Below are 24,742 nucleotides of genomic sequence, written 5' to 3' on the forward strand. Positions count from 1 at the left end.
GTAGAACCAATCTTAACTCAGATTATGTATCTTGGTATAACCGATCACAATGCCTAGACTTATGATTTGGTATGACCGGTCCTGGTAATTGGTGTAACCGATCCTAAGTAATCACCATGAGATGGTATGACCGATCCTTGTAATTGGTGTGACCAATTATAAGTGTTGTGTGACCGATCCTTGTAATTGGTGTATTCAATCCTAGTGACTGGTGTGACCGATCACAAGCAGATACCACATTTAGGTATAACCGATCCTAGTGATTGGTATAACCGATCCGAACCCATGTATGTGACTTGGAAGTACCAAACACAACTAACCATTGTTATTTGGTATAACCAATCACATAGTAGTCTTGGAATACTGGCAAACCAATTTTAAACTTGTTTGGAAGTGTGGTATTACCGATTCCAAGAATCAAATCCATGTAAATATGAAATAAGGATTTGCGATGAAAATATGTCAACATACTTTGAACACGAGCAATAACTCTTATCATTTATTGTTCAAAGATATTCCTTGGTACTCAAGGTGATCCTGTGCCAAAATAAATTAAGAATCTTTTAATTAAGGTTTTTGATTTTATATGCTTTAATTACCAGCAATTAATTCATAGCTCTAGAGAATAAAAAATTAGTAATGTGCATTTACTAATTGGAGATTTTCTATCGAGAGATTTTGGAAATATTGTACCAACATTTATTGGAATTATGAAAACCGAATTTTTCCATTCATTGCATATCTTGAGAATATTTTCGGTTTTGGAAATTCCTTGGTGTTCAAACATCCTTGGTCTATAAATACCTAATTTAGCATTTCTAGCAAACTATCCTAAGAGCCAGGCAAATTCATTTTCTTGTTGTTTCTGGTGGAGCCGTCTATTCAGAGACGAAAGTATCCTAATTAGGTGAAATATCTTACGACCGCTCGTTTAAAGACTTTTGTGGGATCAAGAAGCTCTACGAGTACCATTGGTGGGAAATTAGATAATTGAAGTGTTATTAGTTTTAGATTTGATTTGGTTGACTAACGGTTGTTGAAACTTTTATTGCACCTAGTTTGTTTATTCTTGAGAATATTCTCTTTTGATATGAGATTCACTCAGACTAAATCAAAGTATCGACGAGATCTTTAGTACTGTTGTTAGATCTAAAGACATCTTGTGATAACTTATTGTTAACAAACATTGTTATGTGTGTGGTTGGTCACAAAATATTCAAGTGGTGTTGTGTAGGTTTTAAATATAAAAGAAGATTTGAAGACGAAGAAGAATTCTTATTAGTTTTCGTATCTTGTGGATTTAGTGCACAAACCTTGATCGGTTGGGATCCAACTAGAATCGGTTTATCTTTGATAGATGTGATTGATTAGTTGCATGAGATAGACATTCTCTATATTTCTCTTTGAGATCTATATTGATTGAATGTGAATCTATACTTGAGTATTTCGGTAGTTAAAGTTAGATTGATCTAACTAGAAAAATGAGTTTATTAGATTAAACGGAAGAGCCTTTGTCAACGACTCATCTATATCTTGTAGGAAGATTGATTAGAGTGGTTACCAAACAGATTCTTCCTTTGTTGTTTGGACTACGATCCAAAGGACTTGTTATTCACGTGCATGACTTTTTAAGTCGAAGGCGCAAGGATACAGAGGGAACTGAGTAGCTAGGGGTAATATGCTTGGTCTCAACTATACGAAGTTGGTATTAGATTTTGTATATCGGCTTAATTCTGAGAGTACTCAAAACTGGACTAGGTCCCGTGGTTTTTCTGCATTTGCGGTTTCCTCGTTAACAAAATCTTGCTGTATCTTTTACTTTGATTTCCGCATTATAATTGATTATAATTAAGTAAAATACACAAGTACGTTAACTCTGTAATACTTGATAGTGATCCTACAGAGTTTGGTTATTACCGAACATATTATCAAGTAACACATTTTGTTGTTGCATTATCTCGATCTTGTATCCATAGTCTATCACACAAGTTATCTTGTTGTCGTATTATCTCGATCTCGTATCTATAGACGATCACACGAAGTGTGAACCGAATTGTCATATTGTCTCGACTTTGTCCATAGACGATTACATTCGGTAGAAGACTTATAGTTTGAAACAAAAAGATCATGGTGTATTTGGGTATCCTCGTCTTTCTAGAAATTGCCCCAAAAGTAACTTTATGCATTCAAATGCATGCATAATATGGTCCATGTAGCTGATAAACTCTCTAAGTATGTCTACATTCCAAACACATGCTCCTTTTGTTCTCAACCCAATGAAACTCCGAAGGATATTTTTATGGAATGTCCTTTTGCTAGAAGTGTTTGGTTTGCCTCTTCTGCAAACCCTTTTGTGCTTGGCATCCCTAACTTGTCTTTGCAACAATAGATCTTAAGTTGGAGCACCAATCCAGTTGGTTGTGACAGTGAATTGGGTCCATGCACATCTGGCTAGCGAGACGTGATAAGATGTTTAGAGGAGTCAATCCAAACCCCCAACACACATGCAAGAGCTGAATTGTTCTGGAGGGAGAATTGGCAAGCCCATCAAAGCAAAAGGAATAACTCACAGTTACAAACGACACCAACTCAAATGAAGCACTGGAACTGTCCAGATTCAGGAACCGCCAAAATCAACATAGCTACCGAATGGAACCAGTCAAATAAACTAATGGAAACAACAATGATTCTAGCTAAAAACACTTTTGGTTATTGCAGGGAAGTAAGAATTATGAGATTCACGACGCTGGATAGGGATGTTCGAGAGGTGTTAACGGCAATTGAGGTGTGAAAATGAGGGTTACAACTTCAAGCTTTCACCATCAACATTAAAGCTAACAACAACAACCTAATTAGGCTCATCTCAGGGCTTCAAAGTAGTATGGATTGGCAAGCTAAAACTCTCTGAGAAGACAATATTCATTATCTTTTGAATATTTTTATTTCATTAAAAAATTTATTTACTCTTCGGTTAGTAAATCTGCAAACCAGGCAGCAATTGCATCAGCTGATGCTTCTACTAATGCAACAACTACCTGTAACTATTGGGTTATCTTCCAGCTTGTATTTTTCATCTCCTAAATTAGGATAGATGGAGCAACTATGCTCAAAACTATCAACACCAAGTTTGTTTTGCTTTTTATCTTCCCACGAAAGGCTGACCCATGTAAAGAAAAGATACTGAGCCTGGTACGTTCGTTACACCAACCAAATGTCATTTGAAGCATTGGTGGTTCATAATTTCAAATCAGGATTATTATTTCCCAAATTAGGGCTTAAAGATTGTCATGCGTCTATCTAAAAGGGAACCAGAACTGAATCATGATCGAAAACATACGATAACTACTCATCCCAGTTTTCAGTTTATCCATTTGGTAGTTGTTTTGACAAAGTCAAAGATGAATTAAATTCCGACCAAGAATAGAATGTGCAGTACATCTCGTTCTCGGATAGAGACAGAGGCAGTTAAGTAGAATTTGCTGGCAGGAAACATATGTTAACTCAGAACCCACTTTGACTGTCGTCACCAGGACCACGTGGGTCTAAAGAATCAAATCATACTCCAAACCATGTGTCCAGCGGGGCCTACTCGACTGCTTGATGTTGTGGACTTTGCGTAGGTTTTCCTTTTCAAACCTCCGGTGGTGGACGGGAGGTGGGCCGGTGGTGTCTTTGACGCACCAACCAACCACATCTTCGCTGGCGTTCCCTTCTTATTCACGACCCTGAATTCTAACATATTTACTATTGCTAACCAAGTGACATTCTTGAAGTGAAATCTAACATTTGGACAACAACCTCCCTTGGTGGCTAAGCCTAATATTTTAGTTATTTTGTTTCCGTACCAGAATAAGCGGTGATTGCAAATGGGAGCCATGAATCAGCAACTATACGTAAAACAAAAGCGATGCACCCGCCCGTCCTTGCTAGTAGATTCCTGGATCATGTGCACTACTTCATTGGTGCATTATGAGTCAATCGTACGTCTTTGTTTATTTAGAATTTAAATCAAATGTTTAAAGTGTCTTTCTAATTAGCCTATTTTATTTAATCAGTAACTAACTAACTAATCTCACTTTAGTTTACAGTAATCACCAACAACAATTTTCAATTTATACATCATTTTTAATAACCAACTAATCTCACTTTGTTCGCAAGGATAAAAATTCAGTTAGCATACTTGGATTATACTCTTACCTGCACAGTTTTGTAAGTACAAGAACTCAGTTTGCACTTTGTTTAATAGGGACAAAAGCTCACTTGGTACTTTCTTTCTGCTGATACTACATGTGAATGAAAGCCAGGTTAATTACTCTGTGGTTGTATATATTAATGTTTCTAAAACAGTGGTTAATTATATCTGTGGTGTCCAACGTCCAACTTCCTCCAACAGACCATTAATTTGAGCTTGTATTTTCCATTTTGATGGAATTCAATTCATTGTCTCCATGTCTTTACGGATGCTAAGGCTGCTTTATGTTCTACCACCCCTCTGTGTAATTATCATTAACTTTTGCTCACTCGCAAAACTAAATTTAGGTTACATCACAAAACTAAGGGATATCAATTATTTTGAATTCAGATACTATTTGAACAATTTTATCACCCTTATGAAAAAGATATCCGCTTACAAACTCAAAAACTTTGAGCTAACTTTTTCTTTTTTAGTTTTATCGATGAAGTATTTGATGCTAACAAATTTCGAATTTTAGTCATTAGTACCATCACTCAATAATTTTACTACTATACTAAAATGACTGATAATAAAATAACATGGCCACCGGCAGGAGAAGAGAGCGAAGGAATTAAGTTGTAAAAACAAGGGTAAAATAGGTCAACATTGTCGAAACCAAGCCAGGTATTTTCACAAGTACATTACATTATTTAAATCATGACCAACAGTCACAACGGTAGGGGCATGAGCAGTAGCAGATAAGACAGTGCCACTGATATATCCAGCAGTAAATTGAGTTAAAGAAAATGACACATGCTACCCTTAAACTAAACTAATCATCCTTGTCTCATCTCTTTCTTTCTCTTTAGTTACTTTACCTAATCTAATTTCTTTTCTTTTTCCAGCCGTTATTTTTTAAGCACCTCCACACACACTCTCTCCATTATTCATTCTCCCTATCTATATTCTTCTTCTTCTTCTTCTTCCCAGAAATCTCTCCCAATGTTTATTTTCAGACAACAATGACTCTATTCTCATAAACCAATCAATACCTCTCTCCATTTTTTCTCCCTTTCTCTCTCTCTATCTCTCTCTCTATTCAATCTCCTGGCATTGGCAGTAGTGTATGTAATATGGAAGGCTCTGAAGATTGTTCAGTAAAAGTTGCTGTTCATATTAGACCATTAATAGGTGATGAATGTTCTCAAGGTTGTCAAGATTGTGTTGCTGTTGTTCCTGGAAAACCTCAGGTACTGTGATTGTGATTGTTTGTTTCTGATTCCACATTTGTGTTTTCACTCCAAAAATGTGAAGAATTTTTTTTTTTTGTTCAATATGTTTGGGTTAAATTAATAATTTGATAAGTTAATTAAGAGATCTGGATTCCAGGCTCTGGGTAAGATATCCGCAGATCACATTGTAAATGATGTCAGGAAATTTTATTGGGAACTGGTTTATATTTATGAAATGAAGATTTTTTTTTCTTCTTTTTATATTGGGAATTATTGGCATTTTATCTGTTTGTGGTTTGGCTTAATAGAGTTTAGAATTTATTAAGCTTATGCTTTTACTTGCGTGATCGGTGGATAATCGACGTTGACTGTGAATATGATTCAGGTACAAGTCAGTTCACATTCGTTCACATTCGATCATGTGTATGGCAATAAAGGTTCACCATCATCAGTTATGTTTGAAGAATGTGTTGCTCCACTTGTAGATGGTTTGTTTCAAGGATATAATGCAACAGTTCTTGCTTATGGTCAGGTAAAGAAGATCTATAATACTTTCACCCGAATGCAAACAAAAGTGTGTGTGAACAATTGATGTTTCGGTGTTTATGTTTCCTAATTTGACATTTCAATTTTATGCAGACAGGGTCTGGGAAGACATACACAATGGGTACTGGCTTCAAAGATGGTTCTGATACTGGATTGATTCCTCAAGTCATGAATGCACTCTTTAGCAAGATCGAAACGTCGAAGCATGAAATTGAGTTTCAGTTACATGTTTCCTTCATTGAGGTTTCTATCCTCCTTTTTCTTTCTTTACCAGTGAACTGTGAGCTCATATGCTGAATCTATTAGCCATTCTAGTTGGAGAGTCAGTTGAAGCTATTACCAATTCAAAGATTGGTTAATGGAGCGATTATTTGTAACTGGAATGACTACTGTTGCTCATTTCTTGCCTTGCGTGAAACATAATTTCTATTGGCATTTTAATTAGTGCCTGGCTTGAAATATTGGTCAAGTGGTTATTAGATCATGTTGTACAAGATTCTTGTGGTTGCGACCTCTCGTGCCAAGTTTTCTATTCAACTAATTTCTTTCCTGCTCTCTTAATCTGACCACATTAAGTAATTAACTTGTTTTAATGTGAAGATTTTGAAAGAAGAAGTGAGAGATTTGCTGGACAACAGTCCTGTAAAACAACCGATACAAATTCGGGAGACATCCACTGGAGTTATAAATTTAGCGGGATCAACTGAAGTTGGAGTTCATACACTAAAAGAAATGGCTGCATGCCTGGAACAAGGATCATTAAACCGAGCAACAGGGAGCACAAACATGAACAACCAATCCAGGTTATTTGCTCTTAGTTTCTTCTTGTCTTTCTTCTACACAGCAAAAGATTGAAGATCAATCAAATGACAGCAATTTGCTAACTGAAAGATCTTAGTCTTTGGAGTAACTTCATGAACAACTTTCTCAACTTTTGGTATTCTTTTCTTCATCAGTTCCAAAGCTGAGAAATAAATAACCTATCTTATTTTAACTTGCTGGACTGAAGATAACTCTTGCTCTTGTTGATTTCTTTACCCACTGGATACTTCTTGACTGTAACGATGTTCCACCTTTTCTTTACTTGTTCATGATAGTCGATCACATGCCATCTTCACAATCACATTGGAACAGATGCGTAGGCCGGATAGCAGCGCGAAAGAATACATGAATGGAGAATTTTTATGTGCGAAGCTCCATCTGGTAGATCTTGCTGGATCAGAACGAGCTAAAAGGACAGGTTCAGATGGTGTTCGTTTCAAGGAAGGTAGTGTATTACTTAAACTGTTCACAAGTGTTACTAGGACATAACAACGATCTAACGGAATTTCTTTTTTGATTTGTTAAATAGGAGTTCACATTAACAGGGGACTTCTTGCACTTGGTAACGTGATCAGTGCCCTTGGGGACGAAAAGAAGCGGAAAGATGGCGCACATGTTCCTTATCGGGACAGCAAGCTAACTCGGCTTTTGCAGGTTCGGTTTAGTTTAAACTATTAAGATTATCAATCTGCATATGCTATAGTCTGTTACTATGTGTTACTGTAATCTCATCCCAATTTCTTGCTCTGATTGGTATGTCAATATACTGTAATGCCATATGCATAAACAATCCTGGTTATATCTACCAACAAAAATTTTGGACCAATAACTGAAAGGAGATTCACCTGCACATAGGATTTGAAGGTAGAATATCTGGTATCTTCTGTAGCATCACAGTCATCTTATGTGTGTAATTGCCAAGTCGTGAAATAGATTTGTCTCAGATGAGGGTGGCATTTAGTCTGTTTTGTAAAATATAAATATTTGTCGGACAAGTTTAAATTTCAAGATTGTTCTGAAAATGTGAAAAGGATGGATAATACTTTTTCGAATAGACTATCTAAGTACACTTATGGATGCTTCTCAGACAAGTTTAAAATTTCAAGATTGTTCTGTAAATGTGAAAAGGATGCATAATACTTTTTCAAATAGACTATCTAAGTACACTTATCAATGCTTGGCAGGATTCACTTGGTGGAAACAGCAGAACCGTTATGATAGGTTGGAATCTTTTGCTTAATAATGTTTGATTTTTTAATATGCTATTTGGTTGCTCTATCTCTTTTAATGCTCACTGTATGTTCTTCCTTAATTTCTTTCTCTTCAGCTTGCATCAGTCCAGCTGACATTAATGTGGAGGAAACTCTCAACACCCTGAAATACGCCAATCGTGCTCGCAATATCAAGAATAAACCCATTGTAAGAATTTACTGCTACTTGGTTTGGTTTTAACTAATCCTCATATATTCATTGTGTGTTATAAAATTTGTTTCTGAATTCTGACCCTCATGGAGGTAGGCAACTTTACTACTATCTCATATCATGTTGCACAGGTAAACAGAGATTCAATATCTAATGAAATGCAAAAGATGCGTCAACAGCTAGAGTACCTGCAAGCAGAACTGCTCTATGCTCGAAAAGGAGGTCCTTCATTAAATGAAATGCAGGTATTTGATTTGGATATATCTGTTTCTGTTATATGCAATTCAAACTTGATTCAAGAAGCAACCCCTAGTAATGATATGGTAACATTTCTTATTCTTTCAATGCTTATGGTTAAGTAGGATCTCAAGGAACGAATCACTTGTCTTGAGGCTACTAATGAGGATCTCTCCAGGGAACTCCATGAACACCGAAAAACATGTAGTGCTGTGGAGAAAAGTGAAAACAAATCTGAGGTATGCCAATGAGACTCTTCTACTTGCCCATTTGATCTATAAGTTGCTTACCAGCTGGTTTTAGTTTGTATGTGAATGCTAAGTATCTCCTTCTACCTCAGGGAGGCGTTAACTATCCTACGAAAAGTGAAGGGCTAAAAAGGGGCTTGCAGAAGATGGATTCCTTTGATTATCAAATGGGTGATACCCTGACATGTATGCCACTTCTCTTGGTTTATAATTGGCTAAAACCAAATAATTTCATCAGGTTGAGGAAGCTATAACTATGTGCTCTGTGGCATCATATGAGGGTCACCATATATTTGCTTTCTTTTGTTGCCTTACCTTTACCGGTTTCTGTTGAAAGTTTCTTCAAGGGTGAATATATGTTTATTTATTAATTTCTGAGGATGCAATGACCACATTTATTAGGTACGAATTCAAAAGAAGCTGATGAGGAGGTTGCAAAAGAATTAGAGCATTCACTTCTTCAAAAAGCTATGGAGAAAGAGTTAAATGAGCTAAACAAACTTTTGGAGCAGAAAGAGGTATGCTTTGCTGTATTTCTCAAATATTATGCATAAGTTCTTGTTTATATGATTTCATAATTGGAGAGAAAACTTCCATGATATCAAATGTTATGCTTTTTCATTGTGCAGTCAGAGACAGTGGCGGAGCCAGCTAGAAGCATGGGTGTGCAGGAAGAAATACAATCTATTAAAGCTCAGAAGGTTTGTGTTACATTGTCCGTCAGCTATCTTTTCATTGTCATGAGCATTTTTAGCGTCATTATGTAAGTTAGAAGGCATGTTCAACTAATAGTTACGTTAACTGCAGGTCCAACTGCAACACAAGATAAAACAAGAGGCAGAACAATTTCAACAGTGGAAAGCTGCTCGAGAGAAGGAACTCGTACAGGTTTTCCTTCACATAATTTCTTTAGTTTTATATTACATGCATTCAGGAGAATTTTGGTGCACCAAGGGGACTCCATGATGCATATCTTTCTTGACACATGGATCGGGTGACTATGAGCACCATGTATAATGATAGATGTTGACATTAGTTCTCCAAGCAGATCAACTGGGATACAGCTTAGCCTATGTGCTATTAAAAAACCCTTTCTGGTTTATCCCATGAACTCATTTTGTGTTTTTCTTCATCCTATTGTTCAGATTTTATTTTCGAGCATTAATTATGTTTGAAGATATATTATTCAACAATCTAGTTTTTCTATGATACTATGTTTATTTGGTGAATTTATAGCTGCTCGTTTGTTCTTCATATCTTTCTACATTACTGAGTTTTTCCAGATTTTTTGATGTCATTTATTTCCTTACATCTAGAGTTTAATTGCATTTACTTCCACAGTTGCGGAAGGAGGGAAGGAGAAACGAGAATGAGCGACATAAACTGCAAGCTCTGAATCAGCGCCAGAAGATGGTAATGTTTTTTTCTTTCTTTTCTGTTGTAAGTGTATTTCATTCTTCAGATTATACTGCTAAGCAAATTCGAAAAAAATGAAATGCTTATTTTAAAGGGCAGACATGGTAAAGGCAATTAGGCTGCTTCTATCCCTGATCAATGTTAATGACTGTACCAATTTGTCGCAAGTATTTTTTTTGTTTTTGTTTTGATGAAGTAAAGAGAGTCAACATGCCTGCCATTTCCAAAAACTTCTTCACAGTCAAAGTGTATACAATAGATTATTAAGCTCGTACTCTCAATCAATATGGACAACACACTAATTTCTAGGGAAAACTAATATAAACATGTACGATCTCATTTTGGTTGACACATGCAGATAGTTGTCAGATCCCCCTGTGTTTAAGATTAGCTAGCTCCGTGTCATTGCGACTGATTGGTCACGACTCTTTGCTTTCTTTAGTAGAACCTGGTTTTGCATGAATTGGTCATGGGAAGATGGTATTCCATCCAATTCTTCCGTACTATAATCTCCAAGTAATTATATGTAGGTATGACATTACTTAGCAAAAACAATGCACCTTACCAGAAACCCAATCATAAGTCCAGTAAGTCAGGATGCTTCAGTTTTGTATATTCAATAGCTAATATGATTTTAAAAGTAAAAATGGCGGATGGTAATCATGAGGTGAAAATTTCGCCTTGCAGGTACTCCAGAGAAAGATGGAAGAAGCCACAATTGCTACCAAGAGGCTAAAAGGGCTGCTAGAAGCTCGCACACCTTCAATGCGTGACACCACTGGTACATCCATTTCTTTGCGCTATATTTATTTTCTCTAGTATATCTGGTTGTCTGATCTATTGTAATTTTTCCAGTCTCTGCCAATGGAAATGCACCATTCAGTCAGGTACTTTTATTTGTTCTTCTTAAACTTTCACATCTTTATCTGCTTGTACCTTCAGAACCATGTAAATTTAAGACATTGAAAATTCTCGACAGCAGTGGCTTAATCATGAATTAGAAGTAACGGTGAATGTGCATGAAGTTCGTGTTGAATACGAGAGACAAAGCCAAGTGTATGTATCAGATCAAATCTGCTTTCGTACTTTTTGAAATATAACGGGAGTTCCATGCTATATGTTTTCTCTGAATGAAATTATAATTTGGTTCTCAGACGAGCTACATTTGCTGAAGAATTAGCCATATTAAAAGAAGTGGATGACTTGGCTTCAAGGGGGCTTAGTCCCCCTCATGGAAAGAGATATTCTAGGTATTTATGTGATACAATTCATTTTGCTGCAGTTGTTTTTAAAACTTCGAGAGCAGAACAATGTCTTTCTTAGTTGTACAGTGGTTGCGCATCATCTCAAGTAGGTTCTTTCTTGTTTCCAGATTAGCCTCTATCTCACCAAATGCAAGAGCGGCAAGAATTGAATCTCTTGAAAATATGCTGAGCTTATCTTCAAATACCCTTGTTGCGATGGCAGCACAACTTTCAGCGGCTGAAGAGCGTGATCGTGTCTTAAACAGCCGTGGACGTTGGAATCAGATACGTACAATGGCAGATGCAAAGAATTTGTTACAACACATGTTTAATGCCGCTGCAGATGCAAGGTGCTGTTCGTAACATGGATGTAGCAGTTCCTCACTAATTATGTGCAATTCAAATCTTGAGACCAACGTTCTGTTTTTTGGTCAGGTGCCTGTTGTGGGAGAAGGAAGATGATATCAAAGAGATGAAAGAGCAATTGAATGAGCTTGTTGGTCTACTGGGACAGAGTGAAGCACGACGGAAAGCAACCGAGAAGCAGCAAAAACTGAGAGAACAAACTGTTGCCATTGCCTGCGCATCATCTCCTGTGAGATTATCTTTTCACTATGTGATCTGCTTTATCTTACATTCTAAAGACTAGCAACGAAAGTTTAGGCCAAATCCAGCTACGTTCTTTAATTTGGACTTTGGAGTATTAAGATATGACCCACAATATTATACATTGTGGATCAACTCTGGATTTCTAGTTCTTACCTTTCGTATGCTAGCTTGGGTTTTGGTGCTCTCAGGCTTAAATACTAAAATGTTCCGTGTTTCCTTTTTTCTTTTTCTTTTTTTTTTTTTTTTGATAGCCTTTCAATTTAATTGTTATGCTAACATGTTAGATCTGCAATAAACAGAGCTTAAATGGTAATGCAAAGAACTTTGCCGATGGCATGAGTTGTCAGTTTTCTCCTATGTCACTGCCTGCACAGAAGCAGCTCAAGTCTACAGCATGTACTGCCGATGGCACACTGACACAATCAGGAGCCTTACTGGATCATCAACGGAAGGTTAATTTCCTGACCTCGTGTTGTATTTGGTTGTTGATAATTTTCTGATAGATCAAGTGAGAAATAGGATGTGTTGTGGTGCAGATGATGCAAGCAGGACATTCATCAACAGGGAAGAAGCCATCCCTAGCAGGACAGTCTGGAAGATGGAAGAGAAGTCACCATCAATGGCTAGTACAGTTCAAATGGAAGTGGCAGAAGCCATGGAGACTCTCAGAATGGATCAGGCACAGTGATGAGACAATTGTTTTCGGTCAGCATAGGCCCTGGCAAAATATATCTAGTACAGTTCAAATGGAAGTGATAGAAGCCATAGATACTCCCAGAATGGTTCAGGAACAGTGATGAGAGGATCCTTGTTGGTTGGCAGAGGCCTGACAAATATTATTTGATATTGTCTAGAAATTTTTGCCTGCTGCTTTTTCAACTCTAACACCCACAGTTGTCCCAATGCACCCGAAAGCGGGATATTAGTGTATGCAAGCTGTCTATATGTTGGAACCTTGGCATAATTATTTTAACCTCAACTTCGATAGTCCCATTTAGACATTATTAACCCTACTTAGTTAAATTTACGTCAGACGTTTTAAGGTAGGAAGTGATCTTCCATGCGTGCATAAACCATAGCGTTTACATTGTGTGCAGGCCTGTTAAAAAGTGGGATGCCATGTGTTTTTCCACAGTGCTAGTTGTGATTAGTGAAAATCGTGTTGGTTAGAGCTTGTAATCTTGGGTCTGGGGGATTCAAGCATGTTGTATAGTAGTACCATTGTTGGCTGTTAGTTCAGTCAACGGTGAGGATTGGTGGAAACATTTTCCATTTGTTATTCCTCCTTCAATATTACTTCGTCCAGGGGTGACATGGACTGTTATTATAAAGGGTCCTCTGTAATTTTGTAATATTTTCTCCTGTTTTTGTTACTTTGTGTGTGTCATTACTTAAGTTTTGTAAAAATACAGTTTTTATCATGTCGAAACGATCTGAACCCAAGTTGGGGTATTTTACTGCATCTTCCGGAAGTGTTATCTAGGGAGAGATCATCAATTAAGCTTCATTGCATATATAATGGCTGGTCCTGAAAAAACCCATTTTTGTTGCAACACGCTCTCGAAATCTCTGGCTGTAACTGTTCAAGTCAGGTCATTACCCTGTAAGAGATACAAAACCAAACCCCACAAGATGTCATCCATTCTTCTTCCTACAGAAATGCTAGCAGACTACTCTTCTCATTTTATTTTCTAAGTAATTGCACGTGCATTGTGCGCCTAAGTTGGAACGATAGGTCAAAAGGGTTGGGACTCTTAGCATAGTCCAAATTGACGGGAAAAGATTTTTTTGGTTGTTTCGTACTAATTTAATTAAAAAAGATTTTTTTTCTCTCCAGCTTGACGTACTTTAAAAAGAGAAATGTTTCATTTCTTTAACACAGATTAAATTTAATTTAAGTTTAGATTTCTTTTCGGTTGTCCCTTTTACGAGTTTGACAAATTGCTAATTCTACCAACAAGCCTATTGTAGACACATAATGGAAGAATGATAGTTAGCTCACTTGGTTAATACTACTTGCTGGTGGCAACCAAATAACACAACAGGAAGCAAATATTACGAAACTGTAAACATAACTTGAAGAAGAGATCGAGAAGTTGAATGCGGTAGAAGAACCGAAGAAGAAATGGTGGTACCTTTGATTGTTATGGTTCAGCAACCTCTACTTAACTTGCTCAATCTATGTCCACTTGCATTGCCATTCAGTTTCTATCTTCCATCCTCTCGCCAGTTAACGAGGATGTGCAACACCATTTCCAACGGGTCGTTGCTATTACGGCTTCGAGCACGGCAAATTCTCGCTCAGACCCGGTATTATCATGGGGAAACAGGATGGGAGAGAGTTTATTTTCTTATCAGTCAGTTGTTGGGCAACCATCCCCTTGCACAACCACCAATTGTTGCTCAACAACGACTTAACGCAATGCGTCGGTCTGGACTAACGGCTCTTCATGGTGTTGCCTTCTTCTGAGAAACTGGTGTTCGGCAATAGATGTATGCTTCGGCAGGCCATGCTAAACTTCATTTAGCTTTTAAAGTTTGTTTTTATACATCTTTCTTCCTCTCTAGTGAGAATGAGAGGCATAATTGTGGTCCAGGGAAGTTGTCTTGCATTTCAATAAATGATATAGCATATGCTATCATAACTAGGCTTGTTTGCAGGGAACAAAAAACATAGATATCTTTTTTTGTTTTTTTAGTACAATCAGCTGGGCTAAAGCCCATAACAAAAACATTTACACGAAAACAGAAAGCAAAAAAAGAAAAAAAAAGAGACAAAAACAGCGCAGAAACCTTCATCTAAAGTACACTTTCCTACTACTATCTTCCAAAAGAATAGTCTGAAACTCAGAACTGAACTGTCTGGCTTATAGTCTAATGAACTTGCAGCTAGGATGAATGTTAGCAAGAAGATCAGATGCCCTGTTAGTTTCTCTGTAGCAATGACTAAAATTAACCCTCTCAAATCTCCCCAGCAGAGAGCAAACCCTTCTTCAGATATAGAGTAAATTCCAAGGTGGCTTAGGATCTATTTTCTTAAGAGGGAGAAATATAACCATTGAGTCAATGCTAACATGAATCTTGTATAAGTTATTCTTAATACCTAACCTCAAACCTAGCTCAACTCCCTGTAGTTCATGAGTTGCAACTGAAATAGGATGACTTCCTCCATAAGCACAATCCACTATTGCACCACTTCTAGTTCCGAGAAGAGCCCCAAAACCAGCAGAATTTTCTTTTAAAGACGCATCAGAATTTATCATAACCTCATCATCAGCAGGACCATTCCATCAGCATGGCTTCCAAATCTTAGGGGTAAAAATATAGTCAACATTCCAATTCATCATAAAGTATCTATTCTCTGGAATATCACTGCAAGTTCTGACATGAGCACTTAGCTTGAGCTGAATATCTTGAATGATAGTTAAGCTAACTTGTAAAGCAGACTTCTTAGTAGCAGCAAATATTCTGTTGTTTCTCTCTCTTCAAATCTGGTAAATGAAACCAGTGAAAGCCAATTTATTTATAGAACTAATCAGATCATACCCAGAGAAATAAGTAAGGCACCATTGTATTTCAATCTCCCAAGTCTGAGTAGAGCCTCTAGAGAAACCCAATTTTAACAGTAAACCACTCCAGATCAGGGTTGAGAAAGGGCAATCATGAAAGAGATGAGCAACAGATTCTCTTCCTGTTTCACATAACACACACTTGTCATTGTCAGTGACTCCCCACTTTAAAAGTTTGTCTCTAGTCTTCAATATGTCATAAAGAGCTAACCAAGCTATGAAGGAATGTCTATGAATATGCAGCTTGAACCAAACCAGAGAATGCCATAAAACAGGAGCATAATGAACAAATATGACTTTATAAGTATCTTTCATAACAAAAGGAAATGACTAAATGCAACCCACACTTGAGTTAAATACAACCCACTCACAGAAATTTAAATGTTTGTAAACCAATTTTACGTAGGTGAACAAAACCCAACCTTATCATTTTTCCTTCGTTATCGAATCAAATTTTACAGGAAAACAAAATCCAAAACCAATTTTCTAGCTCTTGATTCAAAACTGAATTGATTGTATCACACAAAAAAGAAACTCCAATCATCGATTTTCCAAACGACAAAACCATATCATTCAAAGTTTATCATAATGGTTATCTAAGAAACAATTTAATTAATCAACCATCAATTATCGAGATTTGGATAGTATCATAGTCTATCGCTGGTATAATCTAATCAGTTTAATTTACTGACCCCATTCTTACGATCCATTTCTTAGGCCGGACCTTGATCCCATTGTTATTGGTATTTTTGTCATCCGTAGTTGAGATCCCGTCAAACACGTTTATTTTAGATAGAGACATGACAATGGTTCATATGTTTTCCATAATGATTAGACCTACCGGTGGAGCTTTCTTATTCTGGTAGTTTGAATTTTTGCCAATCAAGATTTCATCACCTCCCTTAAAACATTTTCTTGTGATCGCAGGAAACAGTAAATTTTGTTTCAGAAAAAATAGAAAATATACATAAGTCCTAGAGGATGGCGGTGGCCTAAACAAGTCTAACAGGGGTATTAATTACCCACATAGCTTGGGTTCATAATCAATTTGTTTCTAAACTAAGTGTTGCAAATATTCAAAAGATAGGTTGCATTTGGTCACTTCCTAACAAAAACACCCTTTAAATTAGGCCTAAAGATAATCAAATCCTCATGCTGAGAACTAAAATCAACAGAAGCAATCTTGAGAAAAGTTTCAGCAGCAAGCTCAGAATTAGGAGCAGGAAAAGACCAATCACAATAAAGTCAGAAACAAGAGTATTTTCATTTGGGAAGTATTGAACAATAATTGCAGGGTCAATCCATTCAATTAGCTTTCCACTAGGATGCCAACGATCAAGCAGAAACAAAGTTTGAGACCCATTACCAATAATATATCCAATTTGAGCTTTGGAAATATCTTTTTGATCCAAAATTATCCTCCAACACCAAGGAGAATCTTGAGGAGTCTTCAACTTCCAAAAATCCTTATTTTTTATAAGATTTTTATGTATCCACTCAGTCCAAACAGAGTGTCTATCAGTAACCAAGTTCCGATATGTCTCAAATTGGAAGTTGTGTTGGAGACAGATAGTTTTTTAACTCCTAATCCTCCCTCCTCATAAGATAATAAGCCAGTGGATTGATTAATAAGATTATGCTTTTTCCCCAAGTCATAACTAGACCACAAAAATCTCTTAAATATACTTGTTAATTCCTTTATAGCTCTTTGAGGAAGAATAAAACAAGAGAACCAAAATTGGATCATGCCAGTAAGAACAACTTTAATAATTCTAAGTCTACAATCAGCATAAGATAATCTAGTAGAGAGAAGAGGAAATCCAAGGTACCTAATAGGGAGATTATCTGAAGTACATTCCAGACAAGTAGTGATACTAGTAAGCACAGAAAAATCCACTGCAGAAGCATACAGGGAAGTTTTTTGCTTATTTACCTCAAGCCCAGAACAACAACTGAAAGCATCCAGACACCTTTTGACGGTAGAAGCAGCAGCCACGGAGCCTTTAAAGAATACCAAAATATCATCAGCAAAGCATAAATGTGTTAGTTTAGTTAAGGAGCATCTTGGATGAAAACCATAAGAGCCTTGGGAAACTTGATGTTGAAGATAACTATTGAAAATCTCCATAACTACAACAAAGAGATAAGGGAAAGAGGGAAACCTTGTCTCAAACCTCTTCTGGCACCAAAAAAACCCATAAGGAGCTCAATTAATAAGAATTGAGTAATTTGCAGTGGGCACACACAAAAAAATTCGATTTAAAAACTTATCTGGAAACCCCATTTTCTTCATAGTACTTAAAACTACCTTCCAATTTACAGTATCATAGGCCTTTTTAAGATCAATTTTAAGAGAACATCTAGGAGTACCTGAGCTTTTATGATAGTTTCTCACCACTTCATGATCTACCGTGATGTTTTCTTGAATGGCTCTGCCAGAGACAAAAGCTGACTGGTTAGCACTGATTAAATCTTGAAGCACCTTCTTCATTCTTAGGGATATAATTTTAGTAATGCACTTATATATCACATTGCAACAAGTTATTTATCTCTTTTAAAATTCTAGACTTAGAAAAGAAATTTTGAATAGCAGTTATAAAATCATCACCCATAATTGACCAACACACTTTAAATAAGTGACTTGAATAACCATCCGACTCAGGAGTTTTATTCGATCCTATAGAAGATATATAGGGCTAAAACAACCTCATCTCTTGTAACATCAGTGATCAGGCTCTCAGAAGTAGCAATATTAACAATAGAAGAAAATTATAAAGTGTCAATACCACTAACATCAGAGATAAAAGAACCATCCTCATCAAATAATTTTGAGTAAAACTCAATACCTTCCTTAGCAATGGGCATGTCCCCATCCAAAACTTCACCAGATAAAGAAGTTATACATAAAATATTATTAACATAGATATCTTCTTACCTCACACTGAAGGCTGATTTAAAATAGCCTGGATCTTGTCTCTGGAACGTAACTGAATAAAAACAATTTGCACCACAACTAATTGTTTGATCTTTACCACAGCTTAGACAATAATTTCCATTACCATTAAACCTACCGGGAAGTACTTCACCTTCATGACCTTTAACCATTGTCGTTTCCTTCGTCGGAAGATCTTTCCTGCTCATATATCTCTAAATCACACCCAAAACTTAAAAGCTTTTGGTTGATTAGGGGGGAATTTTCTCACGCTGGGGTGAAAGAATGAATAATAAGGTTGTTATGTGTGGTGCACTAGGTTTTAAAAGAGACTCCCACTGTGTTGAGTGCCTTTAACTTAAATTAAGTGCTTTTAATGATACACTGCCCTAAAAATTGGGATGCCAGTGGGCACCCGATTTTCCGGAATTAGTCGAATATGTTCCGGTCCCGAGCCCTAATATGGATCAGTTAGCAATTTTAATGCCTCGCGGATAAAACCGTTCAGCAACTATTAACTTTCAGTCTCTAATCCTGTATATTCGGTAGGCACCTGTCAGGTAATTACTACTCAAATATATGCCTAATTTTGTGTATATGTAATCCAAACTTATCTAATTAGACTTCAAACTTATATTATATCTTTTTTTCTTACATTTGATTATCTATTAAGACACTAGTATAAGATTACAAAAGAAAATCATATTAAATATATTAAAACAAATTAAACATTATTCCTAAGAGAAGAATAATCATCAACAAAAATTTTCTTTTCTTAGTCATTTATGAACAAAGAATAAAGAGTATAATTTTTGTGATATGATTCACATAGATCTTATTTTATCCTAACCATGTGCGACCGTATGATTTAAAATCATTATATGTTATTCCCTGCCAGTTATGAATGAGAGACAAATGATTGACTAAGAACCATCTTGTAAAAAAAAAAAGAAAAAAAAAGAACCATCTTGTAAAATCTCTGAAATATATTCAAAGAGTAATCATGAAAAATTAAGTATTGCAAATGTTCTTAGAAGTTACTCCCCTTTAAGCTAGTTACAAACACAACGAGTAAAATGCATAACTTGAGAGAAATCATGAGAATAAGTTCTAGTCACAAAACTATGACAAAACAAAGAACAATCTCATGAAAAACATGCAATGCACAAAGAAATAAATATCAAGTATTGCAATCGTCATCAAAATAAAATTTAATTAAACAAACTTCAATAATTGATTGACAATAAATATTAAGTAGTAATGTAAGATAAAAACATTAATAAACTACTTCAAAATTCTATTTTTTCCTCCTTGAAACAATAAGAATAAATCCTTAAAAGGGGTAAACTAAGAACACAAACCAGAGAGGTTATATCTCAGCAACATCTTCAAATATTTTGACAATTCCATCATTAATCGTTCCTTCAATATCTTTAATCTTTTTGAGAGCATGTTGATTACGTTCACGAGTAAGAAAAATTACTTCTATGTCAACAGTTCGAACAAATTCCATTTTCTTCCTCCCTAGAGAGTTTAGATTTCAAATTATAATTATTTGTTGTTCATGAAGTTTGTTAAAGCAATGGTAGGTTGAACCTACAAATTTTGCTATCTCAAGTTGTTATCAATGTTAGATGAACAAAAATATATCTTGATTTCTAGTCTACTAAGTCAAGTCTCGGACTAGGTATAGAAGTTGGTAGTTGGGTATCAGACATCACCCTCGAAAACTGAAGATCGACGAAAACATTTGGAGAACTTCATCAACGAGGTATGTGAAGACTGAACAATTCTATTTAGACACAAGCTTTACCATTCTATCTATTTGAGACTATTTTGTATGACTTCAGTAGATTTATTGCAAAGAATAAATTTTCAGTCAAGCTTGTCTTTTAAACATCTCGAAATATGATTTAAGCATTGGATGTCCAAAAGTCCTTAAAAATATTAATTTAAAACAATTTATTGTTCAAGAATTAATTTTGTGGATCATTTAAAAATTACCCAAGCAATGATTTTATCATTTAGGAATGTTTCAAACATCAAAGAGAGAAATTCAGAACTTCTGTTATTTCGGCTCAGGGTAGGTTGGCGAACCAGTTCGTAAACCTTATAGTTTAGAAGGGGACAGTTCACCAATCCGGTCACGAACAATGGTGATCTGAGTTTGGTGATAGTCTAACGGTTGGCAAATCCGGTTCACAAACTGTTGTTATCTGAATTTACGAGCCGCATAACAGCTGGCCCTGCTCAAAGACTTATTTTTTAAAATATGTTTAGCATTGCTAAGACTCTCATAAACACCTCTAAGAAATCATTGATCACTAAAACACATTGTGTATGTGGATCATGATTAAATTCTTAAGTGTTTGAATGAATATCATATTGCTTTAGTTCATAAGGCATATATTCAGAAGAACGGTCATTATACACGGTTCCGTAATCGGACCACTGTGTATATTCTTCTATGTGATTTCAAGACTAACTTCTCATATGCTTTCTTGAAACCCTAATTAGAGTTTCATCTAAACAGAGAAAGTGTTTGCTTGAATATCAAGTTATCTTAGCTTGAATTCTAAGCAACCCTCAGTCTCAAACATATATAAATAGAGATGCTCTTTCGACTGGGAAATGCAATCCCTAACACTTTGTGTCCTAGTTGATTGCTAGAGTCGTCCTTTATTGAACTAGGTATCCTCTGAGAAACATAATTGGGTTTACGACTTAAAGACTTCACTTGGGGGTTCGCGAAGCCAAGTACGACTATCTTTACCTTGACAGTTCGTATATCATGATCTTGTTTTTCTATTATCAAGATTTACGTAAACCTTTTTAGGAAAGATAAATAGAAATCACAAAGTTCTCTTTGTCCCAAACTTTGTGATTCCTGAAGATAGATATCTAAAAGTTATTCTTAATTGTTTAGTTCATGATTTTTCTTGAGAGGTGGTTAAGAATCCAGACTTCTCAGCTAACTGAGTGTAAATGTTCCAGATTGTGAGGTTTGCTAGCTTTGTCTATTGCAAACAGATTTCCAAGCCTTGATCTTTGATGTAAAGGGAAATCAAATATGCTTACCTGTCAGAAGCAGATTTGTATCAAAAGTCTTCACTTATGCTAAAGCAACTCTTAGGCTGTAAAGGACGTTAGGTAAGAGAATCAATCGCGTAGAGCTTTGCGAGGTTCAAGAGACGTAAGGAGCGCGAGTGTAAATGAATCGCTTAGAGGGTGCACTATGTCTCAACTACATTCTTGTCCGAAGTATGATAGAGGACAGTGTATGTTGCGACTTAATACAGTTTGGTGTTCAAATCTAGACGAGGTCTAGGGGTTTTTCTACTATTGCGGTTTCCTCGTTAACAAAACTTCCGGTGTCTTGTGATTTTCCTTTTCCACATTATATTGTTTATCTTTATAATAGGATTTACACAAGTAGTACTATTCAATCTAGTATATATGTTCATATAATTAAGATCGATTACGAAACTTGTTTCTTGTAGCATTTGAATCTTGAAAGATAGATAACAAGTTTCACACTTGGCAGAGTTCGAATCTGAATATTTGGATACGACTAGATTTATCTTTGATATTGATTTCTGGGATCGTTCTAAGTACTCTTCTTAAAAATCAGGTTCACGGACTCCATTGTCTAGACTTTCTGATTGGGAAGAGATAGAGATATAAACTTTATATACATATCAATCCTCAATTATGTAGTTAATATCGGTCTTACTGGTCGAAAATATAGTAATTCATCGTGTATCGGCTTTAACAAAGACGATACGTAAAATATCGACGACACATGAGTATGATTATATCGGCTGTGTCGCTCGTATCAGACCAATGTATCAAATATCGGTAAGGATACGAGTTCGTGATTTATCCATCTTGTACAGAAAGTCGGTCACATGGTCAGAATTATCCTCTTTCCCCTGGCTGCTATGGATATTTTTCCATACATTTTCCTCTCCGTTTTCAGTTTGGGGAGTATGTTTTTTTCTTGCGAGGTAATCCGCAACCAAATTTGCTTCTCTGAGTGAATGTTGAAAGTGAAAAAGAAGAGGATATCTATCAATGACATCCGTGATGTATATAAACAAATTCTATAGGTCCTCATCTTTACTTTCAATACATTTACCATCCTCTGTCGGGTTGGCTTTATACTTATTTATCCACAAAATAGCACTATGACCATCTGATGTGATTAATGAAGTGTCCACCTCATCTGGATCTTTACCTTCCCTTAAAAGCATAGTTATTCCCGTGTTGACCAAATGAGCGACGGCTTCGTACTCGTGGAATTGGCTATCTCTCGGCCTCGCTGATCTTCCAAAGGATAGGTGATTGATCGCTGTCGTATGCGTCAATAATAATATTACTTTCTCACAACTCAAAATAAATAATATAGCAAGGGTAAGAAATGATCGTTCCCACAAAGAGGACTAGGTTGTCAATATGTTATGGTTTCCTACATAAAACAATGGGGGTTTTCTGATTTTTATATAAACTAAAAGTGATAAAAGCAAACAAAACAATAAAGCACGCAAATCAAGGATGAGAAAATATTGGATAAAGGTTTCATCTTCATTAGCAAATAAGTTTTGAATGTAAGATTAGAATTCATATTTAATCTCGTTATCATCAAAAGCAAAAGAATACCTTATTGCAAGAATACTCCGTAAATTTCCTAAGTTATCAACACACACATTAGAGCTGCGTATGTGAATTCTACCTAAAGAATAACCTAACGCCTTGCGCTAATAAGTTCAATTCCTAGGCGCATTAAGTTTAAGAAATAGGCTAATCAATGCAATTGTCATACATTGCGCATGACAACTCGAACAAATGTCAATTTCTACATATGATTACAAGAGTGTATCACTACAAACCGTAATCATATCATGCTCTTGTATTCGGGGTTATCGCTCGATGATGAACCCTAAATTAGCTATAGATATGGATGTGAGTTCAATCAATTCTAGACTCAACAAAACAAACATTCAATCATATTGCAATACATCAATCATGCAATTATTATATGCAGTAGAAATCAAACGATAATATTGAGAGAAAACTAATTCATACAAATCATAACTTGGTTGCAAAATCCAACTACATCTTCAACCAATAAAAATAAATCAACTACTTGGGTTTTTGGAAATCATCACAAAGAGTTTAGAAGAATCTATCATGTGAAACCCTAGAAAGCAAGTAGAAGTCTCCCTCATGGAGATATCCGTGAAATAGACAAGAGGTCTCCCTTTTATATCTTCTGTTCACCTGATTTAGGTCTCACACACCCGTCTGCCAAAAATTAGCGACTCAAACAGCCCATGAGTGAAGCCCAGTGGAAGCAGGTCCACGTCCAACCAAGCTATCTCTGGATCACTGAGTCAACTCGGTCGTAACCGATCCCAGACGAGTTTTGACTGTTTCTGATCAGTTCCCAGCCGATTCTGACCATTCTTCTCTGCACAGTTTCAACCAATGTAGTCAATATCGGATACCGGTTTGTCTCGGCTGAGGACCGGTACACTGGTACAACATTGTATCGGGGAGCTATGTAGTCAATTTCGCTTGTACCGGCCGAAATATCGGCGGAATTTCGTGTACCGGTGTTAGAGCGAAACGAAAACACAAATATCGCGGTACGATATTTAGCCGATAATATCGGCCGATATGTACGAAACGATACAGTCCGGTTTTCCCGATATGGGACAGTTTCGGAATTGTTTTGTGAACGTCAGGTCAATTTAGGAATTTTAAGTGAAGGGAAGGATAAAATCCCTAAATCTCATCGAAATTTTTGGCAGAAAAATCTTCAGAAACCCTTCTTGGCATCCGTTTTTTTCTTCTTCTTAATGTCAATGGCGAGATTCAATTGATGGTCGATCTGTTAACAAGAGGTTAGGGTTTTGATAGTTAATTTCTTCTTTTGCTGTGATTTGTATCTAATTATTCTTTGATGAATTATTTGTTAAATCTTGATACATCTTGATAAAATGGTTTTCATCATTAACAAATTAGTTTCTCCATCTTAATTGATAGTTCCATTCTTGTTAGATCTAATCAATTTATGTGTGTTCTTTCTGTATGAAACTATCAAACCAACTGTGAATTCTCCCATTTTTCCAATTTGAACTTCATAAGACGACTCTTATGTTTTGAATGAACTTGTTTGTTTTTCTAAAATTGATGCATTTTAATGTTGTATAATTTTGTGTGAAACAATATAAATTATAGATATAAATTTAGAACCGATATCTCCCCGATATTTGAAACCGAGATCTC

The 24,742-nt window shown here is 36.0% G+C and overlaps 1 protein-coding gene across 1 annotated transcript; it reads left to right on the top strand.

The window, feature by feature from the left end:
* Positions 1 to 5,102: 5,102 nt before the first annotated feature.
* Positions 5,103 to 13,357, top strand: LOC113292777 (kinesin-like protein KIN-4A). The gene is made up of 23 exons (XM_026541641.1): positions 5,103 to 5,424; positions 5,792 to 5,938; positions 6,046 to 6,195; positions 6,553 to 6,755; positions 7,050 to 7,219; positions 7,304 to 7,428; positions 7,959 to 7,995; positions 8,102 to 8,193; positions 8,328 to 8,441; positions 8,559 to 8,672; positions 8,774 to 8,867; positions 9,084 to 9,199; positions 9,311 to 9,382; positions 9,489 to 9,569; positions 10,023 to 10,094; positions 10,785 to 10,878; positions 10,953 to 10,984; positions 11,080 to 11,153; positions 11,252 to 11,347; positions 11,470 to 11,691; positions 11,777 to 11,936; positions 12,250 to 12,402; positions 12,487 to 13,357. The coding sequence occupies exons 1-23, from the start codon at positions 5,308 to 5,310 to the stop codon at positions 12,745 to 12,747; spliced, it is 2,796 nt and encodes a 931-aa protein (XP_026397426.1). The 5' UTR covers positions 5,103 to 5,307; the 3' UTR covers positions 12,748 to 13,357.
* The last annotated feature ends 11,385 nt before the right edge of the window (positions 13,358 to 24,742 follow it).

This window comes from Papaver somniferum, chromosome 1 (genome assembly GCF_003573695.1).
Source record: "Papaver somniferum cultivar HN1 chromosome 1, ASM357369v1, whole genome shotgun sequence".
In the NCBI taxonomy this organism is placed as follows: domain Eukaryota; kingdom Viridiplantae; phylum Streptophyta; class Magnoliopsida; order Ranunculales; family Papaveraceae; genus Papaver; species Papaver somniferum.